The following is a 25,007-nucleotide window of genomic DNA, read 5'->3' on the forward strand; positions in this document are numbered from 1 at the left end:
TATAAGACACTATGTTAGATGTTTTTAGGAAAGCTCTATAAAGGTTTTTTTTTTTTCCTGTAACTTACCAAAGACCAATCTGTAGAATATAGTTCTGCTTATGTTAAATTAAGATAAATATTCCAGAAATCTGTTTTTTTTTTTTTGAACTTAGAGAAACCTTAGAAACTTAAAGACACACCTGGTTATGCAGGCACTGCTTTGTAAATTACTTTATTACAAAGCAATTCCACAGTTCGTCTTCAGTTTGCTGGTGAGCTGTGATAAAAATGCATTGATAATCCTATCATTTCATCCTAAGAATTACACTGACCATTGCATAAGCTTGACTTGCTAATGCATTCATCTGAATAGTTTTATTTACTCATTCATGACATTAGATGAAAAACCAAGTATAGATTAAAAAGATTTATTCAATTTGGCCCAAAGGTGGGAATTGGTTTGTTTTCATGAAGAGACAAGTTATTTTAAGGCAGTTATCACATATGCATCTAAACGATGTTTGCTGAAGTAAGGGTGGGGAGACTCATTCTCTGGCTTCCCGTCATCCTTTCTTGTTCTTGGAATCTGTCCCTGAAGTATTTCCAAGGAGACAGTTAGGTTCCAAGAAGCCCAGGACCTGTTAAATATGTTGAATTTTGAAAGTCATGTTGTCCTTTGCAAGTCTTCCTTTCCTGTAGCTCAACATTTTTCAACTTCCTCAAGGTATTCAATCACAATGTACACATGTATAAATGTATATGTACATGTATATGAGTTTATGTATACATGCATGTGTGTGTGTGCATGTAAACAAGCATGTGCATGTTTTCTCATCATCCTGGGAAACTTTGGGCATCTCCTTCTAACTCAGATAGAATGCTAAACAGTGATTCTTATAAATCATCCTATACATTTAAAACTATTACTCTTTGTAGAGTTACACACTTTGTTCATTTCAAAATAGCTATGAAATCTTCTCATCTAAATTGGCTAGAGTCTTCTGTCTACGTAGAACTATACTGACATGTTAGGTAAATAATTAGTAGCTGCATTTTCAAAATGATCTAACCTTATTTGGACACAAAAGAATATATACTATCTGATTCTATTTATATAAACAGGCAAAAGTAATCTAGGCTGTAGGAAGTCCGGATAATGTGCCCTTAGTAGGAGTAGCAGTAACTAGAGAGGAACATGAGGAGGGCTTCTGGGGAGCTGATAATGTTCTGCCTCTTGATCCCAGTGTTAGCTACACTCATGTGGTCAATGTACAAAAATTCATTATATTGTACATTTATGATGTTCATATATTTCTGTATGAATTTTTTCAATTTAAGCTTCAGAGGCAAAAAACTTGTTGGGGTATACTATCTAAAATAAATACACGATAAATACATGATATACTGTTTGCTTATTCACTCTACAGTTCTCTCACTAAAAGGTAAACTCCACAGATGCTTCCCTGTATCAACAGTGCCTGGACCAGGGCTAACATCGAACAGATGCTGAATACGTATTATTGAATGACTGAGTAAATGAAAGATATTTAAAAACAAAACAGATAGGATACTTAAAATAGCACAGAGAATTACACAATTGAACAGATATATATCTTTGTAGTTGGTGAAGAAATATATAATTATAATAGTGTGTAATTCATTACTTGCCCATTTATACAAATATAGATTTATGGCAAAATAAACTAAAATTGAAATCTTTGGGCTATATTTAATATTATGTTCTGGAAAGGATGACTGCATTCTAGAAGGCTTTTATGTGATGACTAAAGGCAAAAAGCTACAGCTAGCTAAAATAAATACACATAAACAAAAACATTGCTGGGAAAGACAGATAAAGTAGACCCCTTTTATATATTTAGACCTGATTTAAATTTACAAGCCAGAAACTGAAGACAGATACTTGTTAAATAATATTTGACTTCTTTCATATTCTTCAATATATCAGAGTACACTCATGCCCACTAGGAAGTAGCATATTCTCCCATTGCAGCTCTTTACTGCAGTCCTACATTCTTTGAATTTTCCTTGGCTAGTCCCTTCAAGATTTGCCTACATGCTAGTCTATTATCATTATGATCAATCAATCTTCAGTAAGTACCCAAAAGTTTATAGGACACTTGACTAGAGTTTGGAGAATCAGGCCACGTATTGGGAATAAAAATAATATTATCAACTGAGAATAATTACTTGTGCATTTGAAAAGAAATAACATATTTAACAATGTAAAAAATGATTCGAGTATCTATCCGGTAATTGATTGAAAATGACTAATTTTACTTACCAAAATGCTGCAGGATTTTGGTAGAGATATGGAGTATGGAAAAATGTTCTTGTTTCTTTGGTTTAATACATCAATTACTGAAGAATTAAAAAACTGTTTCAGGTATGACTGAAGAACTCTGAGGTCAAAATAGTTATCTATACGTCCTCCATAAATAGCATTTTCAAGTAAACCATGCACAAATTCCCACTGTACATCTTTGGTACCTATAGTTAAAAAAAATACCTTTATTAATTTCATTTCTAAAATGTTAACTAAATTCCTGGCTCCAGTTATCTTTACAGGATATAGCAACATGTACTTAATACAACCAAATCATTTAAGTGATCATTAATAGCAGAAACTAGTATTTATTGAGATTATTTAATCAAGTGAAATTTTCCAAATATTTTACACGTATAAACTCACTTAATCCTCATAGAAAACACAGAAGTATTAATATTATACAACTACACATGGAGAAATTAAGGCCTAGGGAGGCTGAGTCACCAAAATGATAAAGTTACACAATTCCACAGATCTGGATTGGAAATGAGGTGCTCTGAATCGAGGGCCATCCTCTTATTTGCCATACAATACCAGCTAATTAAATTGAAAATGCCTTAAAAGGACATATCCAAACATCATTTTATACAATGTTTGATGAAAACACTTAGTTCATAAAATAATCTGATTAATAGGGAAACTCTAAAAAACACCTTCACACATTATAGTTTTCTAAACATCATGATTATTTACATAAACTATCCATTTTCTATTTTAACAGAAATGTAGTTTAAAAAATCACAATGGAACTTCTTCTGTAAGATATTCTTTCATTTCACAACAGACACATCTTCATAATAACAATTCACTGGTAATGTTGCAATGTAATAATTAAATCTCAGGTCTGCAGTAAATACAGGAAACACATAACTATACTTAAGCTACCTAGTTAACTTTGTTAGCATTACTAGTTTAGTTCTATTGCATTACTATAACATTTAGAGATAACCACAAAAATTGATGGCAGTATTCCTACATGCCTTGGGACAAAAGTGATTTAGGTTGCCTCCTGCAGTTGCTAAGGGCACCTACATAGTGGAGGAATAATTAAATTTGTTTTCTGCCTGTATCTTACTGTTAACAGTGGCTAAATAGCAAAGGATTTTGCCAGGACTCAATTTTCCAGTTCTGCCTTGATACTTACCAAATGATACATGAGTAATAGATACGCCAGTCATTGATAAGTCAGTCACTAAGGAATATAAACATTTTAGTGTACCCTTCAACTTATAAAATAGAAGAATCAGCCATTATATGAAATATTTTTATAAAAAAGTCTTTTCTTTTTTTTTTGTTCTTCAGCAGAGTCTCATTCTGTCACCTGGGCTAGAGTGTAGTGGCATCATCATAGTTCATTGCAACCTCCAACTCCTGGACTCAAGTAATCCTCCTGCCTCAGCCTCCTGGGTAGCTGGGACTATAGGCATGCACTGCCATGCCCGGCTGATTTTTGGAATTTTTTTTTTTCTTTGTAGAGACAGGATCTCACTCTTGCTCAGGCTGGTCTTGAACTCCTGAGCTCAAGCAATCCTCCTGCTTCGCCCTCCCCAAGTGCTAGGATTACAGGCAGAAGCCACTGCATCTCTCCAATTTTTCCCCTTCTACCCATTGTTCTCAAAACAAATTTATGTCATTCAGGACAAAAAGAAATGAGTAGAACTTAAATTACAACAATAGCAATAATAATAACAGCCAACAATTATTGATAGATTAACTCATATTAATTGTACTAAATTTTAAATGCTTCATGTGGCTTTTCTCATTTAAATCTCTCAACAATTAAACAAAGTGAGGTAGTGCCTACTACTATTCCTATTTTACAGTTCAGGAAACTCAGGTTTAAAGATTAAGAAACTTGCTCTGGGTTGCATAGCTACTACTTTATACAAATTGACCCTGATAATTAGAACTTTATCTCATTTTCACATTTAATTCTACATATATGGAAGCCCCTCGACATCAGAAAAACGTGTAATCAAGGTTTTTACAGTCAGATTTTTGCCATGAGATTCAATATCATTTTAAAGCATCTGCCTTTTATTTACCATTCAATGGTGTGACATATATAACTGTCACAGGATGCTATTAATTATTAATACATCACAACTTGAAACACAATGATAAATCATTCAAACTCTGTGTTTTGGCTTCATCATCTGCAAAAGGGCACTAATAATACTTGCTTCATAGTGGTATTATAAAGTCAAATAAAAATTCAAAATGATTTTGGAAAATTACCAAATTTCTATGCAAGCTAAAGTATTAGCAGTGTTAGTCTGTATCATCCAAAAAATTCTGTGTCAAACATTAAAAACAATAGCTTGTGGAAGTCAGAAAAGTAGTTACCTTTGCATGGGCTAGGGGAATGCTGGGTCATACACAGAAAGGAGTAGGGAGGAGGTGCTTCCAGAATGCTGAAAATACTTTTCTTTTTCATTTTGTGCTAGTTACATAGGTTCAATTTATGAAAATATATTAAATTTTACATTTATGTGCATTTTCCAGATGTATAATTCAAAGAAACATTTTAAACAAAAAATTCACTTGGAATATTATTTGACATTAACTAATAATGGTGAACAAATACATACCCTATGACCTAGCAATTGTACTCCTACATATATATCCAACAGAAATATAGCCATATGTTCACCTGAAGATACAGTAGCATTACTCATAATCATCCCAAACTGAAAACTATCCACATTCTATCAACAGAAGTATGTATAATCACACAACAGCATACTATGTATCACTGAGAATAAATGGACAACTATGTGGAACCATATGAATGAATCTATCAAATACAATGTTAACTGAAAAACCTAAAGACTCAAGCATACATGCTGCATGTTTCCAGTTTTACAAAAACAGGCAAAACTAATCTATATAGTTAGGTGTCTGGTATCTACCTTAGGAGCACGGATGAGGAAGCTGAGGGATGGTAGTGACTAGAAGGCATCATTACATGGGGTAGACTCTGAGGTATTGGTAATGTTATTTCTGGATTAAGATGCTGACTATGACTAGATGGGTGTGTTCAGTTTGTGGAAATACCATTAAGCTGTAATCTTATGATATAAGTGTTTTTTGTACGTATGTTGTACTTCATTAAAAAGGGGTTTTTTTTAACCTCAAAAATGTAAAAATTAAAATGGGAATTAGCCACATTGTAGCTGCCCATCCTTGTCCTTTTGCCAAAGAAAAATTACAGAATAATTTCTGATGCCATTAACTCAAAGAATAATTGAGTGCCTATAATGGGCTGGGCACTGTTATAGGTGTTAAGGACATACATGGTAAACAAGACAAAGACCTCACTTTAATGTAGAGATTACACTCTAGTGGGAAGAGAAACAAAATAAGAAAATGAATAAACAAGAAGATAAGCCTAAGACATTAGGTTGTACTAATGTATTAAAAGAATAAAACAAAGGGATAGAGAATGACTAGAAGATTAGATTCAGTGGTAAGAAAAAGGTCTTCTGAAGAAGACATGTCTAAGCTGAGAAGTGAGTAATAGAAGAAGCCATATAAAGATGTAAGATGGAAGTATTTCAAACACAAGAACACCTACTAAAACCTTCAGGTAGGAACAAATCTGGCTTGTTTGAGGAACAGAAAGACGACAAATGTGGCAGAAGGTTTTAAATGGGGCAATTATATGCTTTGGTTTGCTTTTCTAAAAAGTAAACTTATTTACAGAATGAAGAATATTTGAAAGGGTGCTAAAGTAGAAGTAAGAAGACGAGGTAAGAAGGTATTGCTTGGACTGCCAAGGCGTTAATGAGGCTGAAATGAAGGGAATAGAATCATGACGTGATTTGGAAATGGAAAGGACAGAAATTGCCCAAGCACTGCATGTTTGAGGATGAGAAAATGGAAAGAATCCATGGTGACTAATAGGTTCTGAGCTTTAATAGTTTCATGAATGGCAGGGATCATCTACCAAAATGGGGCAAACTCAGAGAAGAGTGGTTTGGCAGGGTGGCAGGGTTACAGGATTGGGGATAGACAGGAGAAAGAAATTGAGAATTCTGTTTTTAAGTTTTAAAACATTTTTAAGTTTGAGATTACCGTGAACATATTCTGTTCTCTAACCCATCATTGATCTAAACTCTAGTGTTCTCTTCCCTTGGCCCTGCACAATAAACTTTAGAGATTGGACTGTTCCTGTCTTCAAGCAGACAGAGAGCTAGATGGCCTGAGGAGATCAGATTGTCTTATTTGGTGCACTTCAATCTATTATTTGAATTCTACTTAATAATTCCACTATGAACCCACAAATCCTTGGTACTGACCTTATTCTGCTACTTCTGAATTTTAACAGTCCCCTTGAAAGATACCTGAATCATTCAGTTGAAGTCTGAAACTTTTTGAAGGCCACAAAGTGAAGACAAGGTCTTTCTACCTTTCTGCTTCCACAGAGCTATAAATGAATCAAAAATCTAAAGGAATATATAAAAATCAACGACTACAATAGACAATGTAAGAACTCTCATATAACACAGGCATGGCAATCAGAACATAAAAAGCAATATAAAAAACAAAATGCAAATTTTGTGATAGGGAGTTAAGCCACTTCTCAAGAAACCATATAGTTAATAGGACCTCCAATAAAAAATTTTCATTAACACCAGAGATAAAATTTTTTATCATTAGAACTTACCATCGAAGAGTCTGTCAATAATGTTGTACCCAGCCCGAAGATCTGATAAAGAAAACTCATAAAACTTCGTCCAGCCCTGTCAAAACAAATTTAAAAAATAGTAAAGAACTAAGCCATGTTCAAAGATATATATGTATGCATCACTGTCCTTACAATCTTAAATAAAACTAGCAACATATACTAAAAAATACAACTTCTAAGAATTTTTAATAAAAGTTATACACAATAAATCTAAAGTGAATTTTTTAAAAAACAAATTTACTGACCACAGTATGAAAAGTACTTTATAATATCATATTAGTTTTAATCATTTAAGTACGTGACAATATAGTCAGAGAGAACAAATTGGTGTTGTAAATTTTTTATTCTATTTACTGCATATAAATTGAGATATTTCCTATCATTTTATTCTTCAGAATTATGGATTTTTTCCACAAACATAAAAACAGAAATATTGCAAAAATGGCCCCAAAGCATAAAGCAATATTATCTGTATATTCATTCATATTGAACCACAAAGCATTCATATTTGAACTAAATAAAATTATACCTATAACCAATAGCTACAATGTTTGTGTAAATAGAACATTGATAGGGCTCTACATTGTGTAGAAAATAATATGAAACATAATTAAAAATAATTTCCATGAGGAATCCATTGACTGTAACTAATTAGTCCTATGTAATAAAATAAGTTCAAATTAAAATATATTTAGGCTTGGATATCATTTAGGAATACTGATACACATTTTATTCAGTCATTCATCATTCAAAAATATTTTTAAAATGTGTATTATATGTCAGGATTTGGCAATATAAGAATAAACTAAAACATAAATAATCTCTGTCTTTATGTAACTTTCAGTCAAATGTGGGCAAGAGTAGGGTAGAGACAATCACTCAAATACATATACAACTATAAACTATAATAACTTTGATGGAAAGAAACATACTTGAATTGTTTGTATATGTGTTTATACATACACACACACATACAGATATATGTATGCATATACACACACATATATACATAAAAAAGATCTGACCTAATCAAAGAGGTAAGGGAAAGTCACCTTGATGAGGAGCAGGTTGACATAGAAAGACAGACAAAAGTAGACAGATTTGAGAACTAGCTAGGAAAATAAAACAACAGAATTTTTGTACTGGATTATAATGGAAAGTGAAGATACCAAAAAAAGAGCTATTAAGAATGACTTCTAAGGTTATACCTTATTCAAATGGATGGTGGTCATTCATTAATAAGTGAAACACTAAAAGAATATGAAGTTTGGGAAGAAATATTATGAGATCACTAAGCAATTATGAGATCACTAAACAAAACTCATTAAACAGAAACTTATGGAGTACCTGATATACACCAGGCACTGTTTTGGTCAATAACAATACAGAAAACAATGAAAAAGACAAAAATTGGCTGGCTACAGTTGCTCATACCCGTAATCCTAACACTTTGGGAGGCTGAGGCAAGAAGATCCCTTGAGGCCAGTAGTTCAAGACCAGCCTGAGCAAAAGTGAGACCCCATCTCTACAAAAAATACAAAATTAGCCAGGCATGGTGGTACATGTCTGTAGTCCCAGCTACTTGGGAGACTGAGGCAGAAGGATTACTTGAACCCAGGAGTTCGAGGATGCAGTGAGCTATGATGAGGCCACTGCACTCCAGCCTGGGCAACAGAGTGAAACCCTGTCTCAAAAAAAAAGAAAAGAGAGACAAAAATCTGTGCTCTTAGGAAGCTGGTACTTCTAGGACTTTATCCAGAATATGTGAATTTTCAGTTATCTTTAAGACACACACCTGGATAGGTCAATTGCTTGACATACAAACCTAGAGCTTAGAAAATTGATCTGGGTTAAATGTATAAATTTGGGGATCAATAACATTTGGATAATTATTCCTAAAAATGAGTATTATGAAAACAAAAGGTTTAAACTTCACTAAGTTATAATATTTAAGAATTAAATATCTGTATAGGATAGGTACCCATAAACAGTTAACGAAATTCCTATATTTTAACTAAACTTTCTCCAACTCAAAACAAAGTCTTATTAATAACATTTCTTATATCATTCTATTAGACTATCTTTGTGAAAAGAAATGTTTATTTCCTTAAAAAGTTTTAAAATACCTTAAAGACCAATATTTATAAAACCCCCAAAGTAGAAGACTGCTGCTATCAATATTACTTAATATATATCCCTATGACATGGTCTCTAGTAATTAAATAGTATTCTATATTTTGTCTACTTTTACCTCCACTGTTATGATTTTTGTAAGATCAAATTTATGGTGTGAAAAAAAAGGACATTCTCAAACTTTTTTTGTGGGAAAGTGAACTTCTGTATCCTCTACGGGGAGCAATTTTAGTAATATTTACAAATTTTAAAAAATATACATATCCTTTGGCCCAAACATTCCACATTTAGGAATTGGCCACTGTGAATAAGTATTAAAGGAAGCACGTATAGAGATATCCATTGCAACATTTCTTTTTTGTAATAGCAAAAGTTGAAAAGACTTGCATATCCATCCAACAATACAAAACTGTTAAAAATCGATATAATGTAATACAAATAATATTTTTAAATTAGGCATTGAATAGGTAGTGATATTAACAATCTCAAACATATTGTTTAAAAACCAAGGTTCAGGCCAGGCACAGTAGCTCACACCTATAATCCTAGCACTCTGGGAGGCCAAGGCGGGAGGACTGCTTTGAGGTCAGGTGTTCAAGACTAGCCTGAGCAAGAGTGAGACCCTGTCTCTACACAAAACAGAAAAAATTAGCCAGGCATGGTGACGTGCACCTGTGGTCCCAGCTACTCAGGAGGTTGAGGCAGGAGGATCACTTGAGCCCAGGAGTTTGAGGTTGCAGGTGAGCTAAAGCGGCAAAAGGAGGAGACTCAGTTTCAAAAAAAAAAAAAAGCAAGGTTAAGAACTGTGTTTCCAATATGCTACCATTTGAGTTACAAAGAACATATATATATGTATATATATATATGCATAAATTCATAAAATGTTTGTATTTTTATACAATATAGAGCACACCCAAGAAATGGTTAACAGTGGATCCCCTGAGAATAGAAAATAGCGGGTGGCAGGGGCATAAGGAGGAAGGAAACTAACTTTTCATTGCAAATCTTTTTATGGCTTTTAAATTTATAACATGTGCATGTATCACTTAACACACAATGAAATCTAATTTTCTCAGTAAAGGTCCATCATTATCAGTAATCTTCATTAATCAGTCAGGATTAACTGATACATTAGGCTAAGTATGGATATCAGAGAAGTGAGAGGCAAAGAATTTAGAGGAAGATGGGCCTTAGCCACTTTGGAGCTCTATAGCTTTTTAGGTGTGATTCATTGAGCAAGTTAATTATCATAAACGAAATGCATTTTCCTCCGTTGTAAAATGAAAATAATAAGTGTCCCTTTCCCATAAGCATAGTATGCAAATTATAGAAACAACACAATCCTATTATTGTTCATCATTTCATCTGTTTGACAAATATTTATTGACAGGCTACATGTCAGTCACTGTGTTAAGCACTTCTAAACATTTACTATTTCATTTAACCCCCACAATAAAGGTAAACATAATCATTATTCCCATTCTACAGTTGAGGAAACTGGTGTTTATTGGCATTAAAGCAACTGACCCAAGGTCACACATCAAGGAAATTCTAGAGTCAGGACTCAAATCCAAGTCTAACTCCAGAACTTACGCTCTTAATTGGACATGTGACTGAAATAGAGAGGGAGGCTAAAAGGCGGGCAGGGTGAGGAGGGAAGACAGTTTGAGGAGATATTTTCCTAAACAGATGTGGGCAAAGTTGAAAAAAGAGGAAGGGAAAAGTTTAAAGATGAAAGAGTGAGGCAGTTTATGGCTGAGATAGGCATTTGGCAAGAAAAACTGACCGTTAGTACCAGATATGACTGCCAAAGCAATGGAAAAAATTCAATTTATTGGTGGTGCTAACAACAACAGCTAGAGCCCATGGTGAAAAAGAGCTTGACGGATTCAAGATCTTAAAGAAGCCCAGCATGACTAAAGTATGGAGTATAAGTGAGATAAAGGGCCCCAGAGGAGGTTGAAGAGATAGGCAGGTCTTTTCTTCTGAACTATGGCAAGAAACTTGCATATTTTTTCCCAATTACAATAGAAAGCCATTTTATAGATTTTAAGCAAAGTAATGAAATAATCAAACTCATATATTAGAAAGATAATTCTGGCTGCTAAATGCAAAAAGCAGGAAAAACAGTTAGAAGGCTAGCTCAGAAAGTCAATACAGGTGAGAGGTGACAGGGGATTGGAAACAATGATGAAGAGAAGTGCTCACGTTTGAGTTATGTTTTGGAAGTAGAATCAATAAAACTTGATAATGGATTGGATAGGAAAGCTAAGAAACAAAACATATCAAGAACAACTCCTGGGTTTTTCACTTGAAGAAGCAGAGGGATATCAGTGCCTTTTTCTGAAAAGGATATACTAAAGAAAAAATTGTATGGGAATTCAGTTTTTTAAGTTTGAGATGTCTGGGAGTCATAATGATGACAATACCTAACACTCACTGAGGGCTTATGATGGGTCACGAATTGTTCTTAATACTTTAATTCAATGAAATGTAAAGTGGGTGACTATATACTGTCTAGAAGATTAGCCAGAAAAGATCAAATTGGAGATATAAATTTACAAGTCATGAGCCAAATTATGATTAATCCTAGCTATTTATACTAGATTGTAAAAACTTCTAAAATAAAAAAAAAATAAAGCTTACAATACATGCAAGACATGTTCTTACTTACTTGTGGAATATAATTTCTTCTTTCTTGACATGCAGCATGAAACCACGCAAAACTGAAGAGAGCCTGAGCTCGATGTATATTATCTTTTCTGTTAATTTGCTCAGGAGTCCAAGACTCATAAGTGCGCATTAAATTCTTCTTTAAACCTGGAGGCGACTAAAAAAAAAAATTAATAGACTTCCTATTGCTAAAATCTTACAAATGAAATAAATCAGTATTTAACATATTTGAGAACATATTTTGAAGAAAATTTTCTCCTACTTCACAAGTTTGACTTAAATTATTTTATTATATTATTTCAAAATGTACAAATATAAAACTAATTTTAAACTCCTTATATACAACAGTTCATCTCAATTATAAATACAGAATAATTTTTCAAATTAAAAAATCTACATAGCCATATATTCAAAATAACCACGGAAGTTTTATGTGATCATTTAGGGTTTTTTTTTTTTTACTGAAATCAAATCACTATTTACAATTTACAATGTGATACTGATTGTTATAGGGCAGGTGTTTGAATTTAATATGCCAGCTTTTCCTCATTAGTTGCTATTTAAATTTCCATGAGGACTTCCGACATACCATTTACATATAATACCAACTAATCTTCCTTGCACATTAGTCCAAAGTTAAAGTGGGTATTACCTAACATTGCAAGGCTGATAAACACAAATATACACCCAGGAACTGAAACTGTATATTGGACTAGTACTCAACCAAAAAAAAAAGTTCATCCACATGCAAAAGATATGTTAATATCATATTTTTTACTTTTTTTATTTTTTTTATTTTTCATTTGACAATCCACTATCATTTCCAATATATATTTTTAAATGATAAAAGAAAATTTTCAAGTTACTGGAAAAATAGCAAAATAAACCCCCCCAAAAGAATTACAATGTAAAAAATACATATATAATGTGGATTTGTCTGTCCATGTTATTTTAATAGGCTGTTTTAAAATGAAGATCTTTCTTCCAAAATGGTTTCTAACATAAAATGAAAAAACATAATTTATCAAGTCAATACTTTCAAAATGCCTGCTACAAAAAATAGGCAATATAGGCCTTACTGCTGTCTTTTTTTTTGTTATTTCTTAAATAAAAAGACTGTTTTGTTTAAAGTAAAAATATATTATTGAAGTACTAAGTATCAAATTTACACTTTTAAAATGAAAGCTTTTTACATTTATGAAACATTTATAAAAAATTATCACAGACTAGGCCAAATTTTCTGAGCACTAGTCAATAAAATGTGACATTAGTAGGAAACCAAACAATTTAGTTTTTCTTAAAGGCACTATATTAAAAATCATGCAAATTAATAAATCATATACAAATACAGACTACTTGAAAAATAACAAAACAAAAACACTGATATGTTTTTGAGATAAAATTATGAGCTAAGGCCAAAGATATATTCAACTGCAAATTCACAGACTTAGAATAATTTCAGTATTAATGCAAGTAAATATAAAACAATTGAGTATTCAACTTAAGAAATCAGGAAGAATGAAAGCAAATAAAATCTAAAGAAAGCATCAGGAAGAAAAAAATACAGAAAAAAGCAGGAAATTCAATGAATAGAAAAGAATGAGAAAAAAGTAAATTCGTAAGTATGGCATTAGTTGGAAAAAATTTTAAAACAATTCTGACAACTAATCAAAAAGAGAACAAAAATAATGAAATGGATTTAATAATTTTTAAAAATAATATGTATGTATATGTATATATACACACAAACATGCACAATAGTAAGTTTGAACATCTCAATAAACTGCAATATTTCCTAAGATAGTTAAAATTATTTACATTGATTCAAGAAACAGAAAATAAATTCACTAATAATTCAAAACCAATTGAAAAGTTCCATAAAAGTATAATCAAATTACCTCCTAAAAAGATCCTGGAAAAGGTTGCACATTTAAGTTAAAACATTCAAGGAACAGTTTCCCTGTTATATTAATTCTTCGTTATTGAAATATTTACTGAATTCCTCTTACATGTCAGATATTATATAATAAGTTCAAAAAAGTAGCACTTGCATCATAGCTTATTCAATCCAGTTCTAGAATATACATTAGTAGAAGGGCATATGTGGAACGCAGCAGGGAAAGTTTCTGAAAAGGTTTTTTCTTACTAGATCTTATAATGATATTCACTGATTAACAAATTCCAATATTAAATCATCTTTGCATTCCTGGATTAATACTTACGCTTTTCTTCCTGAATCTAACACCTTCAGATGAAAAATAAAAGTAGAAGTACTGATCTAAAATAACAGGTAGTTACAAACACTAAGATGATAGTTTTCTTCAGAAAAAAAGATTATATAAAACAGAAAAGTTTCTAAAAATTGAGAGAAAATGCAAGAACCTCCTTTGCAAAGTGTTTAAAAGTTTTAATTCAGTTTGTTGTTTTATTTATGACTTTGACAAGTTATACAATATCATTACAAACACATTAGGGTTTATTTATTTATTCATTTATTTTCCGAGACACAGTCTCTCTCTGTTGCCCAGGCTAGAGTGCCCTGGAGTCAGCCTAGCTCACAGCAACCTCAAGCGATTCTCCTGCCTCAGCCTCCCGAGTAGCTGGGACTATAGGCATGCACCACCATGCCCAGCTAATTTTTTCTATATATATTTTTAGTTTTCCAGCTAATTTCTTTCTATTTTTAGTAGAGATGGGGTCTCACTCTTGCTCAAGCTGGTCTTGAACTCCTGAGCTCAAACGATCCACCAGCCTCAGCATCCCAGAGTGCTAGGATTACAGGCATGACCCACCACGCCCGGCGCACATTAGGTTTTAGATACATAAGGTTTGGGGTAGATCTACATAGCATTACATGTTAGAAGGATGTAAGGATGAATGAAAGGATGGAAGAAAAGAAGGACGAACGGACTGAAAATCTAATTTACTAAGGTATGTCAAAAGCAAATGATATGAAAACTGGATATCCACATACAAAAAGATGAAGTTAGACCTTCACTTTACATCAAAATATATTAAAGACCTAAATGTAAGACCTAAAACTATAAAATCCTAGAAGAAAAGCTTCATTACATTGGATTTGGTTGTGACTTCTTAGATATGACACCAAAAGCACAGGCAAAAAGAGCAAGAAAAGACAAATGGGACATTAAACTTAAAAACTTCTGTGTAGAAAACAATCAACACGAGTAAAAATATATGCCCCATCTACAGAATGGGAGACTATATTTGCAAACCATGTATCTGATAAGGGGTTAGTATCCAGAATATATCATGAACTCCTACAACTCAACACAAAAAAACAAATAATCCAATAAAAAATGGGCAACGGATTTGAATAGACATTTCTCCAAAGAAGATATACAAGTGTCCAACATGTATATGAAAAGATGCTCAAATCACTAATCATGAGGGAAATGCAAAAACACAATGAACTATCACTTCACATCCATTAAGATGACTGCTATTAAAAACACCACCATCACATAGTAAAGTATTGGTGAGGATGTGGAGAAAATGTGCATTGTCAGTGGGAACGTAAAATGGTGCTGCCACCATGGAAGACAGTATGGAGTTCCTCAAAAAATTAGAATTATTGTATGATCCAGCAAACCCACTTCTGAGTATATATCAAAAATAATTGAAAACGAGATCTTGAGGAGATATGTGCTCACCTATCTTCATTATATTATTCACAATGGCCATGAAGTAGAAGACCTAAGTATCCCCTGATGGATGAATGGATAAAGAAAATGAGGTATATACATACAATGAAGTATTATTCAGTCTTATGGAAATCCTGTCATATGCTAAAACATGGCTGAAACTTAAGAACATTATGCTAAATGAAATAAGCCAGTTACAAAAAGGTAAATACTACATCATTCTACTAAAGGAAGTATCTAAAGTATTTTCTCCCCATGTGTTCTTTTCCTCCCAACAATGTGCAAGGTTACGAGTGCTATATTATCTCTGTAATAAAAAGAATGGTAAAAAAATAAAAAGAAATAAAGTAGTCAAATTCTTAGAAACAGAAAGTAGAATGGTGGTTGCCAGGAGCTACGGGGAGGGGACAATGGGAGTTGCTGTTCAATGGATACGGAATCTCAGTTGTGCAGGATAAAAAAGTTATAGAGATTTATTGACAACAACGTGCATATAGTTAATGGTATTGTACTGTACACTTAAAAATGGTTAAGATGGTAAATTTTATGTTATATGGTTTTTACCATAATAAAAATGAAAAAAATGATATTGAAACAAAATTTGAAAAGATTTAAATGAATTTTTATATCACCTTATGTTATTACTTATGTATATTATACATCATCTAAACATAAAAGGAAGTTATGTGTTTTATATAACAGATGGTTGTTTACAAAGCTTTAGAAGCCATGTATAGATTACTGCTCTCATACAACTAATAATCCAAGTTTTAAATCTTCTTACCTCATACGTTATCTTCAAACTTGACTGTAGTAATATAGGGGTAAAGTTGGGATGAACTTCTGCAGTGAGCCAAAGACGAAAGGTATCTTTAGGTTGAAGAGTATTCAATTCCTTGATTATAAAAACAATAAAAATCTACTTAAATATACACACCAATTTCCCTTTCATTAATCTATTATTGACAACTTTTTTCTACAAAACCTATTCCATGAACTTCTGATATATTTCTTAATGTTCTGATCACATTCCGTGAATATTTTTATCTTTCCTATTACTACTAGCTTAGTATAATGAATGAGAACTTGGACCCAGAGCCAAGGTAGACAGACTGGGCTGAAAGCCAAACTTTTCCACTAATTTGCTGTGTGACCTTTGGGCTCTTTGATGTACACCATCTCTAAATAAGAATATTAAAACCTACCACATAGGGTTGCGTAAAATAAATGCCAAATCGGTATCTGCTACATAGTAAGTACACATAAGTGCTTCTATAATTACTATGCCTAAACTACCAGCCATCTTCAGGCCTTATTTTCATTGGTTCAATCCATGCTTCAACAGAGTTATATAATGATATTGGTCACCTTTTTCACAATTTTTAGTAGCACGTATTGCCTATAATATGAATTCCAAACTTCACCATACAAATTCATCTGCCCATGCCCTTAATACTGTACACTTTAGTCATTTATTCAGGTTTTTATGCCTGTCTTTAGTCATCATATTTCTTCTGCCTATTATTCTCTTTGTAACCTGAAAAATTCTTACTCATCTGTCAAAATACAATTTAAATATCATGTCTTAGGGGAATATCTTCTACAACTCTTCACTACCACAATCCCAAGCAGAATTAATCACCGTGTCATTTTGTAAATTCTCTTCTATAGTATTCATCATACCACAATATAGTTATTTATTAATGTGGCTGTCTCATCTAAACTAAGTTCCTAGAGAGCAGTTATAAATGCTATATTTAGCCAGCATGTAGCATAATTCCTGGGTTTTATCATATTCAGCAAGTATCTTTAAATTGAATGAATGAATGACATAAGAAAAATGTGATAGCTCTAAAGAAAAGTCTAAAAATTATCTTAAGATAAACTACATCTGACACATTCATTTAACATCATGTGAAATGTAAACTTAAGATGACCAAAAAATGGCAAAAAAAAAAAAATGGCCATAAAAATATTATTCTTGCTTAAAATTGTAAATGATGAAATGTATTTACACCTTAAGATTTCAAAGTGTAAAGTTTATATAAAAATTTTCTTTGGGTTAGCACATTTAAAAAAACAATTTAAAAGATAAAAGGAACAATAAATTTGCGATATAATTGAATTTACAATAAATTTGTAAATTTATAATCCAAACAGCTCATCCAAACTTTCCAAGATAAAAACAAATAAGAAATTTTTTTTATAATTTTGTATTATAATCTACTCTATATTTTTCAAAAAGTTCTAATTAGATATGTTTTCAAGGTAATAACTGTAATCATATTTCACATAGATTAAGAGCTATCAATCAACTGTTTGGAACAGAAAGCAGAATTCAAGTATTGGCTGGTCTTCTTCATATGTTTTAAAACATAAGATACATCAGACATGAATTTTACATTTTTACGAGACAGGATCCCACTCTGTTGCACAGGCTAGAGTGTAGTGGCATCATAACAGCTCACTGCAACCTCAAACTCCTGGGCTCAAGCAATCCTCCTGCCTCAGCCTCCTAAGTAGCTAGGACTACAGGCATATGCCACCAAGCCCAGAAAATTTTTGTATTTTTGGTAGAGACGGGGTCTCACTCTTGCTCAGGTTAGTCTCAAAGTCCTGGCCTCAAGTGATCCTTCCTCCTCCGCCTCTCAAAGTGCTAGGATTAGAGGCATAAGCTACCATGTCCAGCCCCACATTACTGATTTTTACAGAAAACTATAAGAAAATCACATGACTATTCATATATATTTCAGTTCCAACAGCTATTATCTTTTCTTGAATACAAGTAATGAATCATCATGGTCCATGAATTCATTCATTCACTCATTAACTCATTTCAAGGTTTACTGATTACCTATTTGCTAAGGTGCTGTAGTTGCCAATTTATTAAGGCTGCACAAATTTTCAACATCTCATAACTAGGCCAGGACCTCCATTTATACACTCTATTTTGTTTGGGTCTATTCTATAGGATTGCACAAATTTATTAGGACTTTATTTATTTAGGATTTTTTATATATTTATTAGGACTGCAAAAATTTTCAGCACCTCACAACTAGGCTAGGACCTCCTCAATCTATTCCATACTCTATATACTACTTCCACCAGACAAATTAAATTAATTACTAACTCTCAAGTTAAAGACTTCTTTTGGCTATCTAAGTCCCAGGACAAAAACTCCAAAATCTCCTGCACAGTTATCAGGATATTCTATAACCTAGCCATTTAACTTCATTTCCCTACACTGCCCTACAAAGCCCTTCTAGCACTGTCGAGGATATCTTTTCATCTGTTGTAGTAGGCATGCACATCCCCAACACTGTATCTCTAGACTTGTGCTGCTAGAATTAACCATGTTATTCTTTTCTTTACCTACATTTAGCTAAATCCCATTTGGCCCTCAAGGAACATCTTCTCTTCAGAGTCATCTCTAAGTACCCAAGACTATATTCATCTTTCTTAAATGAGCACCAGACTTAAATCCAGGTTTGCATTTAAAACCTATCCGATGATTTATTCTGTCTTAAGGTTACTTCCCTCCTGAGGCTATTTGAGGTAAATGAAATGTTGGCTTCAGTTTACATTCTAGCTTCCTTTGCACCTAGGAAGTTCTGAGGTTCCCTCTGACTCTCCTCTATATCCTTTCTCCCTGTACAGATGAAAAGAACAAGAGCATAAAGCGAAAGTAATGATATAAATAGGTCTTGTACAATCTTTTAAAGCATCTCCCTATTTTTCTTCTGGAAAAATTCTCTGAAATTCTCTATCAATACTGATTAAACATTTCTTGGCTTCTGTTATGCCTTTAAAAGAGAGATTTTTATAGACTTCCTGTTAACAACTTGTTTTGCACAATTGTACATATTTAAGAAAATACTTAAATTTAAAATGATTTCTCAAATACTAATTTAAAATCATAAATCATGTATGACATATTTTAATGCTGATATTCCTTGGAGATTACTGAACTGAGTATATTAGATAATATTTATACTGATAAGGAAGACCCCCATCTATTACCTGACACATCAACCACCTGAGACCCCCACCCCTCAGAAGACCCTCATCAACATAATACTAAACTATTACCTGGCACATCAACTAACCTATTACCTGGCACATTAGCCACCTAAGACCTCACCTCTTGGACCACCTCAATCTAATAAAAGTGGAAAAAAATTGGGTAGACGGGGCTCAGAATTTGGTGGTGAGACCCCTCTGAGCCCGCCAGTGAATAAACCTTGATTCTCCTACTCTCCACGTACCACTCGGTTTGTCCTCAGAACCACCCGCTGTAACACTTGCTGTAACAATACTACATTTATCTGAATCTACCTTTTCCAGGACTGGTAGCCAAGATACCACAAGATGTAAGTTCTTCAAACAGAGCCAGTCTCCATTGTGGGCACATTCTTTCAGCATTTGAATTGCTAAGTCAGCTTGACCTTGACCCATGGCAACCTGCAAAAACAAAAACAGAAAACAAAATTAAAAAACCAGATCTGCTAACATGTAATATAACATTATAGATTCAATAATAATAATCTCTAAACCTCTCAAGCTGGCTTTAATATTAAATTTTGAAGAAAGAAACTAACACCAGAAATTAAGCTTCTTCTCCAGGAACATTAAATAATTAAAAGTTTATTCGAATAGTTTAATCTTTCTGCCAAAGTCACTGTTAACAAGTACAACCTTCAGAAAAGGGCTCCTCTTCCTTAAGATAACCTCACTGATAGCCACATATTGTCTTAATGAATATATTAATCTACTATAACTCTGATTAAATGAAACTCCTTAGAGTTAGTCAATGCAAAACCTACACAACTGAGCCTAACAGCTCTGCCATTTTACTATCTTCTATTATATTGCTCCTTGTAAAATTCTTAGTTTTCAAATCTTGGGTTGCTATGAAATATGGGTATTTTTTAAATGATCATTAATTATTTTAACAGTAAAAAAGGCTTATTTATTCACTTATCAAAATTAAGGGTAAATTGATAAATTTAATTTTGAAACTTACATACAAATTGAATTGAGAAAAGGAGGCAATCTGAAAAAAGAAAAGCTCCTACACTCAGGAAGAAAAAATGGTGTTATACTGGACAAATTTTACTTAAAATACTTAAGCATTTCTTTCACTTCAGGTAAACAAAGTACAGGTAAACATTATTGACATTTAGTATAAAAGCACCCAAGTAAAATTTTAAAATTTATTCCCCAAATTTAAGCAAATATATTAGTTTCGTATTGCCGCTCTAATAAATTACCACAAATTTAGTGCCTTAACTCAAATTATTATTTTTTTTTTTTTTTTTGAGACAGAGTCTCACTCTGTTGCCCAGGCTAGAGTGAGTGCCGTGGCGTCAGCCTAGCTCACAGCAACCTCAAACTCCTGAGCTCAAGCGATCCTCCTGTCTCAGCCTCCCAAGTAGCTGGGACTACAGGCATGCACCACCATGCCCGGCTAATTTTTTCTATATATATTTTTAGCTGTCCATATAATTTCTTTCTATTTTTAGTAGAGATGGGGTCTCGCTCTTGCTCAGGCTGGTCTCGAACTCCTGAGCTCAAACGATCCGCCCACCTCGGCCTCCCAGAGTGCTAGGATTACAGGCGTGAGCCACCGCGCCCGGCCTAACTCAAATTATTATCTTAGATTTCTGGAGGTTGTAAGTCTCAGTGGTCTAAAATCAAGGTGTCTGGGTTTGAAAATAAAGGTAATACTAGGCTGTGTTCTTTCTGGAGATTCTAAGACAGCATTCATCCCTCCCCTTTCCCAGTTTCTGGAAGCCACCTATATTCCTTTGCGTGTGGCTCCCTCTTCTATCTTCAAAGCCAGTAGCGTAGCATCTTGTGTCTTCTCTCTTTTCTGACCTCTACTTCCATCATCATATCTCCTCTCTTGACTCTAACTCACCTGTCTCTCTCCTATAAGAACTCTTGTGATTATATTGGACCATCTGGATAACCCAAGATAATTTTCCCACCTCAAGGTCATTAACTTAATTACATATTCAAAGTTCCTTTTGCCATGTAAGATAACATACCCACACAGGTTCTGAAAATTAGGACATGGGTAACTTTGAGGGCATTATTTGGCATATCATGACAAGAATGTCCATGTCACTAATGGGATAAAGTGTGGGAAGAATAGCAATAGCAGGGAAATATCCACCTACCTGGTGATAACACTCTCCACTTCTTTCAGCATGAGCAAGTTCTTGAAGTTCCTGAGAAGGATCAGCACCCGGAGAAATAATTATCAAGATGGGTTCAATTTCTAGTGTCTCTTTGTATAAACGTTTGAGATTTAGAGGAAGTGGGGACAACTCTTTCAGTCCTAAAAGATATAATAAAAAAATTAAAAATAAAAAAACAATATGCATCATTAAAAAGTCTAGTAAAATTACATAATACATAATAGAGAATACCTAGGTGAATTATCATCTCATATAAAGTTTTTTCACTGTAAAATAATTCACATACTAGTAATAGCTAACATTTATTGAATGTTTAAGGTGCCAGGCATTTTTCTAAATGCTTTCCATGTATGGTATCATCTAGTCATTACAACGATGAGGTAGGCACCCTGATTACCATATTTAACACCTGAAAAAATACACAGCCAATTTACAATTCTCTCTCTACAAGATAAGACCGAACCCAATCATCCATCTATTAATATGTATCTCACTAATACAGTTCATTAATTTACATGCTAGCTGAGTGCACACTCTGTGCCATGCATATGGGGAATCAGATTTCTCATTATCTCAGTAAACAATTTCACTGTCATGATATAGTATAAAAAGTTACTTCTTACTCCCATGTGTTAAGGCAGAAAAAGTAGTATAAAGAGTGAAAAGAATGCTTAGCTTGAAGCCAGAAATACATAGCTGTCAATTTACATTTGTTAGCTGAATGACCCTATGCAAATCTCTAAAATGCACTGTGCCTCAGTTTCCTCAATTGTAAGCAGGGATAAAGCAATCCACAGGTCTTTTGGGGGGGCAAAATAAGATCTAGTAATTATATTATTAATAAATTCCATTTATGCATCACCTACGGTATGCTAACTAAGCATTATACCAGGTAGTTTATTTATCTGCTATCTAAACCATACAATGACCCTTAGAAACAAATATCACTATGTTCATTTTATGTATAAGAAAACTAATACTCAAAGAAATTGAATATCTTGCCATAGGGCAACAACTGCTAACTGTATTCAAACACAATTTGTCTGTACTTTTTCTACTCTCTAACTCTTCACAAACTATAAAGTCCTATTCAGATAAGAAATTATAATTTTGCTATTATATTCAAATCTCATCTGCTAAAATTTGAATGTTTCCACTATTAATGTATTTAATAAAAGCTAAGATGAAAAAGGCACATTTCAATTAATAATTAAAAACATACTTGTTTGAATTGAGCTTAAAAAGACTGACACGAGTTTAAAAATAAAGGGAAACTTAGGAAAATAGAATAACTACAGAATGACTACACAAGCAAGAAGGGCTTCCACATATCCTCAAAAGTGGGAATGAATAGACAATATTGCACCTTAAAAATATACATTCTTACAGAATTCTGTAGCAAATACCTTAAATTATGAATTCAATACCATCATGAGTCCAAAAAGGCATTTCTAGATAATCAACCTGAAAAGACACATTTCTTACCAAAACACCCTCCACTATTCTTCACAATGGCAACCCATAATAACAAGTAAGAAGGTCCAAACACAGAATAGAGCTAATACCAGGTGAAATTCCTAGTACCAGGTGAAATATATTCTAGCAGCCATTTAAAATTGATGAGTTGCTTCTAGAGGCATATTTTACAAATTTCATTTTTAACTAAATTTTAACCAACAATTATCCAGTATTTTCTTGTATACTTGTGACAATGTAATAAGAAATATTTTCATTCAAACATTCATTTATTTGTTCATAAACTCAATAAACATTCCAAACCAATTAAATATATTTTCTAATAAAATGTATCAAAAGTTTTTAAAATGTGCATGGCCTTGACTCAGCAATTAAAATTATAATAATTAATTTAAGAAATAATTCAGGATACGGATACAGAAGCATATATAAGGACTTTCACTGTAGCTGTTGATATTAGCTAAAAACTGGGGGAAAGAAATTAAGTTTCTAACAACAGGAGTCTTACTGAGTAATTTCTGATAGCCATACTATGGAACTGAAGTTATAAAAATGTCAAGGTAAAAGATAATTTGTGGAAAATGCAGATTTTTCAATAGAATAGGCATCATGATTCCATACTATAATGAATACACATATATGTGCATAAAAAGAATAGAAAGGTATACATTGAAATGTTAACAATGATTATCTCTGAGTGATGGATTAATAGGTGTTTCTTATCTTTATTCTTCTGTACCTCCTGATAGTCCTCTAATTAGTATTACATGATAAAAATACGTAAAAATATATATGACAATATTTTCAAAAGAAATAACTACTGACTAAAATGTGTTTTATTTGGAAAATGTATGTCAACATAAAAACTGTCTTTAAAAAGTTAAAATGAAGATTATCATATCATTTGTTAATTTAACAAATATGGACTATAAACTTCATGAGGGCAGAAATTGTATTTTTTCCTACCATTTTATATTCAGAGCCTATATTCAATTATTAATATAACTTATAACTTTAAAGTTCCACAGGATAACTAAGTCTATATATAATAATTGCTTTGGGATAGGTGTGGTGGCTCATGGCTGTAATCCTAACACTGGAAAGCAGAGGCAGAAATCACTTATGCTCAGGAGTTTGAGACCAGCCTGAGCAAGAGTGAGACTCCATCTCTACAAAAAACAGAAAAAATTAAACAGCAGCGGTGGCGCAGGCCTGTAGTCCGGCTACAGGGGAGGCCGAGGCAGGAGGATCACTTGAGCCCAGGATTTGAGGCTGCAGAGAGCTATGATGACACCACTGTACTCTAGCCTGGGCAACAGAGAGAGGCTCTGTCTCAAACATATAAAAAAAAATAAAATTAAAAAAAATATATAAAATCACTGGTTTTATTAACCCAAGTAATTTTGACTTATGATACCATTAGAATTGTGTGAATCCATTCAAAACTATTTAATAAAGTTAGATAGACAAAAAAGTTAACTGTGCTGTGAATTAACTGTGTAAAACTATTGTAAATCACTGGTATCTTATATTTTGACTATGGTCTTTAAAATAAATATAGCATTTCTTTCAAAAGAAAAAAAAAAGAACTAAAAATGAGTTGATGCCTCAATATACATAATTTAGACCTTCACTGTATTTTATTTTACTCAGTTAAAATACAGAGATAATAAACAGGAAATAATTTGTAGGTTACAAGGAAAAAAATATCATTCCTGCATTTTTCAGGTACCTAAGTAGCAAATTAATATCAAACTGCTATAGGTAGTAAATATAATAGATTCATTCTTCCTTGTTCATCTTATCCTCCCTATGATAAGCATTAAGTATAAACAATTA

General features: G+C 32.8%; 1 protein-coding gene across 2 annotated transcripts in view; it reads right to left on the bottom strand.

The window, feature by feature from the left end:
* The window catches only part of DYNC2H1 (dynein cytoplasmic 2 heavy chain 1), a 285,364-nt gene that overhangs the window by 98,130 nt on the left and 162,227 nt on the right, over window positions 1–25,007 (bottom strand). For both annotated transcript variants that reach the window (XM_069469002.1, XM_069469003.1), the window contains 6 exons: window positions 21,672–21,832; window positions 19,825–19,950; window positions 16,274–16,384; window positions 11,826–11,981; window positions 6,998–7,073; window positions 2,284–2,489 (listed from right to left, as the gene is read on the bottom strand). In XM_069469002.1, coding sequence (XP_069325103.1) covers window positions 2,284–2,489; window positions 6,998–7,073; window positions 11,826–11,981; window positions 16,274–16,384; window positions 19,825–19,950; window positions 21,672–21,832 — 836 coding nt within the window. The remainder of the gene's footprint in view (window positions 1–2,283; window positions 2,490–6,997; window positions 7,074–11,825; window positions 11,982–16,273; window positions 16,385–19,824; window positions 19,951–21,671; window positions 21,833–25,007) is intronic.

This window comes from Eulemur rufifrons, chromosome 6 (assembly GCF_041146395.1).
Source record: "Eulemur rufifrons isolate Redbay chromosome 6, OSU_ERuf_1, whole genome shotgun sequence".
NCBI classification, from domain to species: Eukaryota; Metazoa; Chordata; class Mammalia; order Primates; family Lemuridae; genus Eulemur; species Eulemur rufifrons.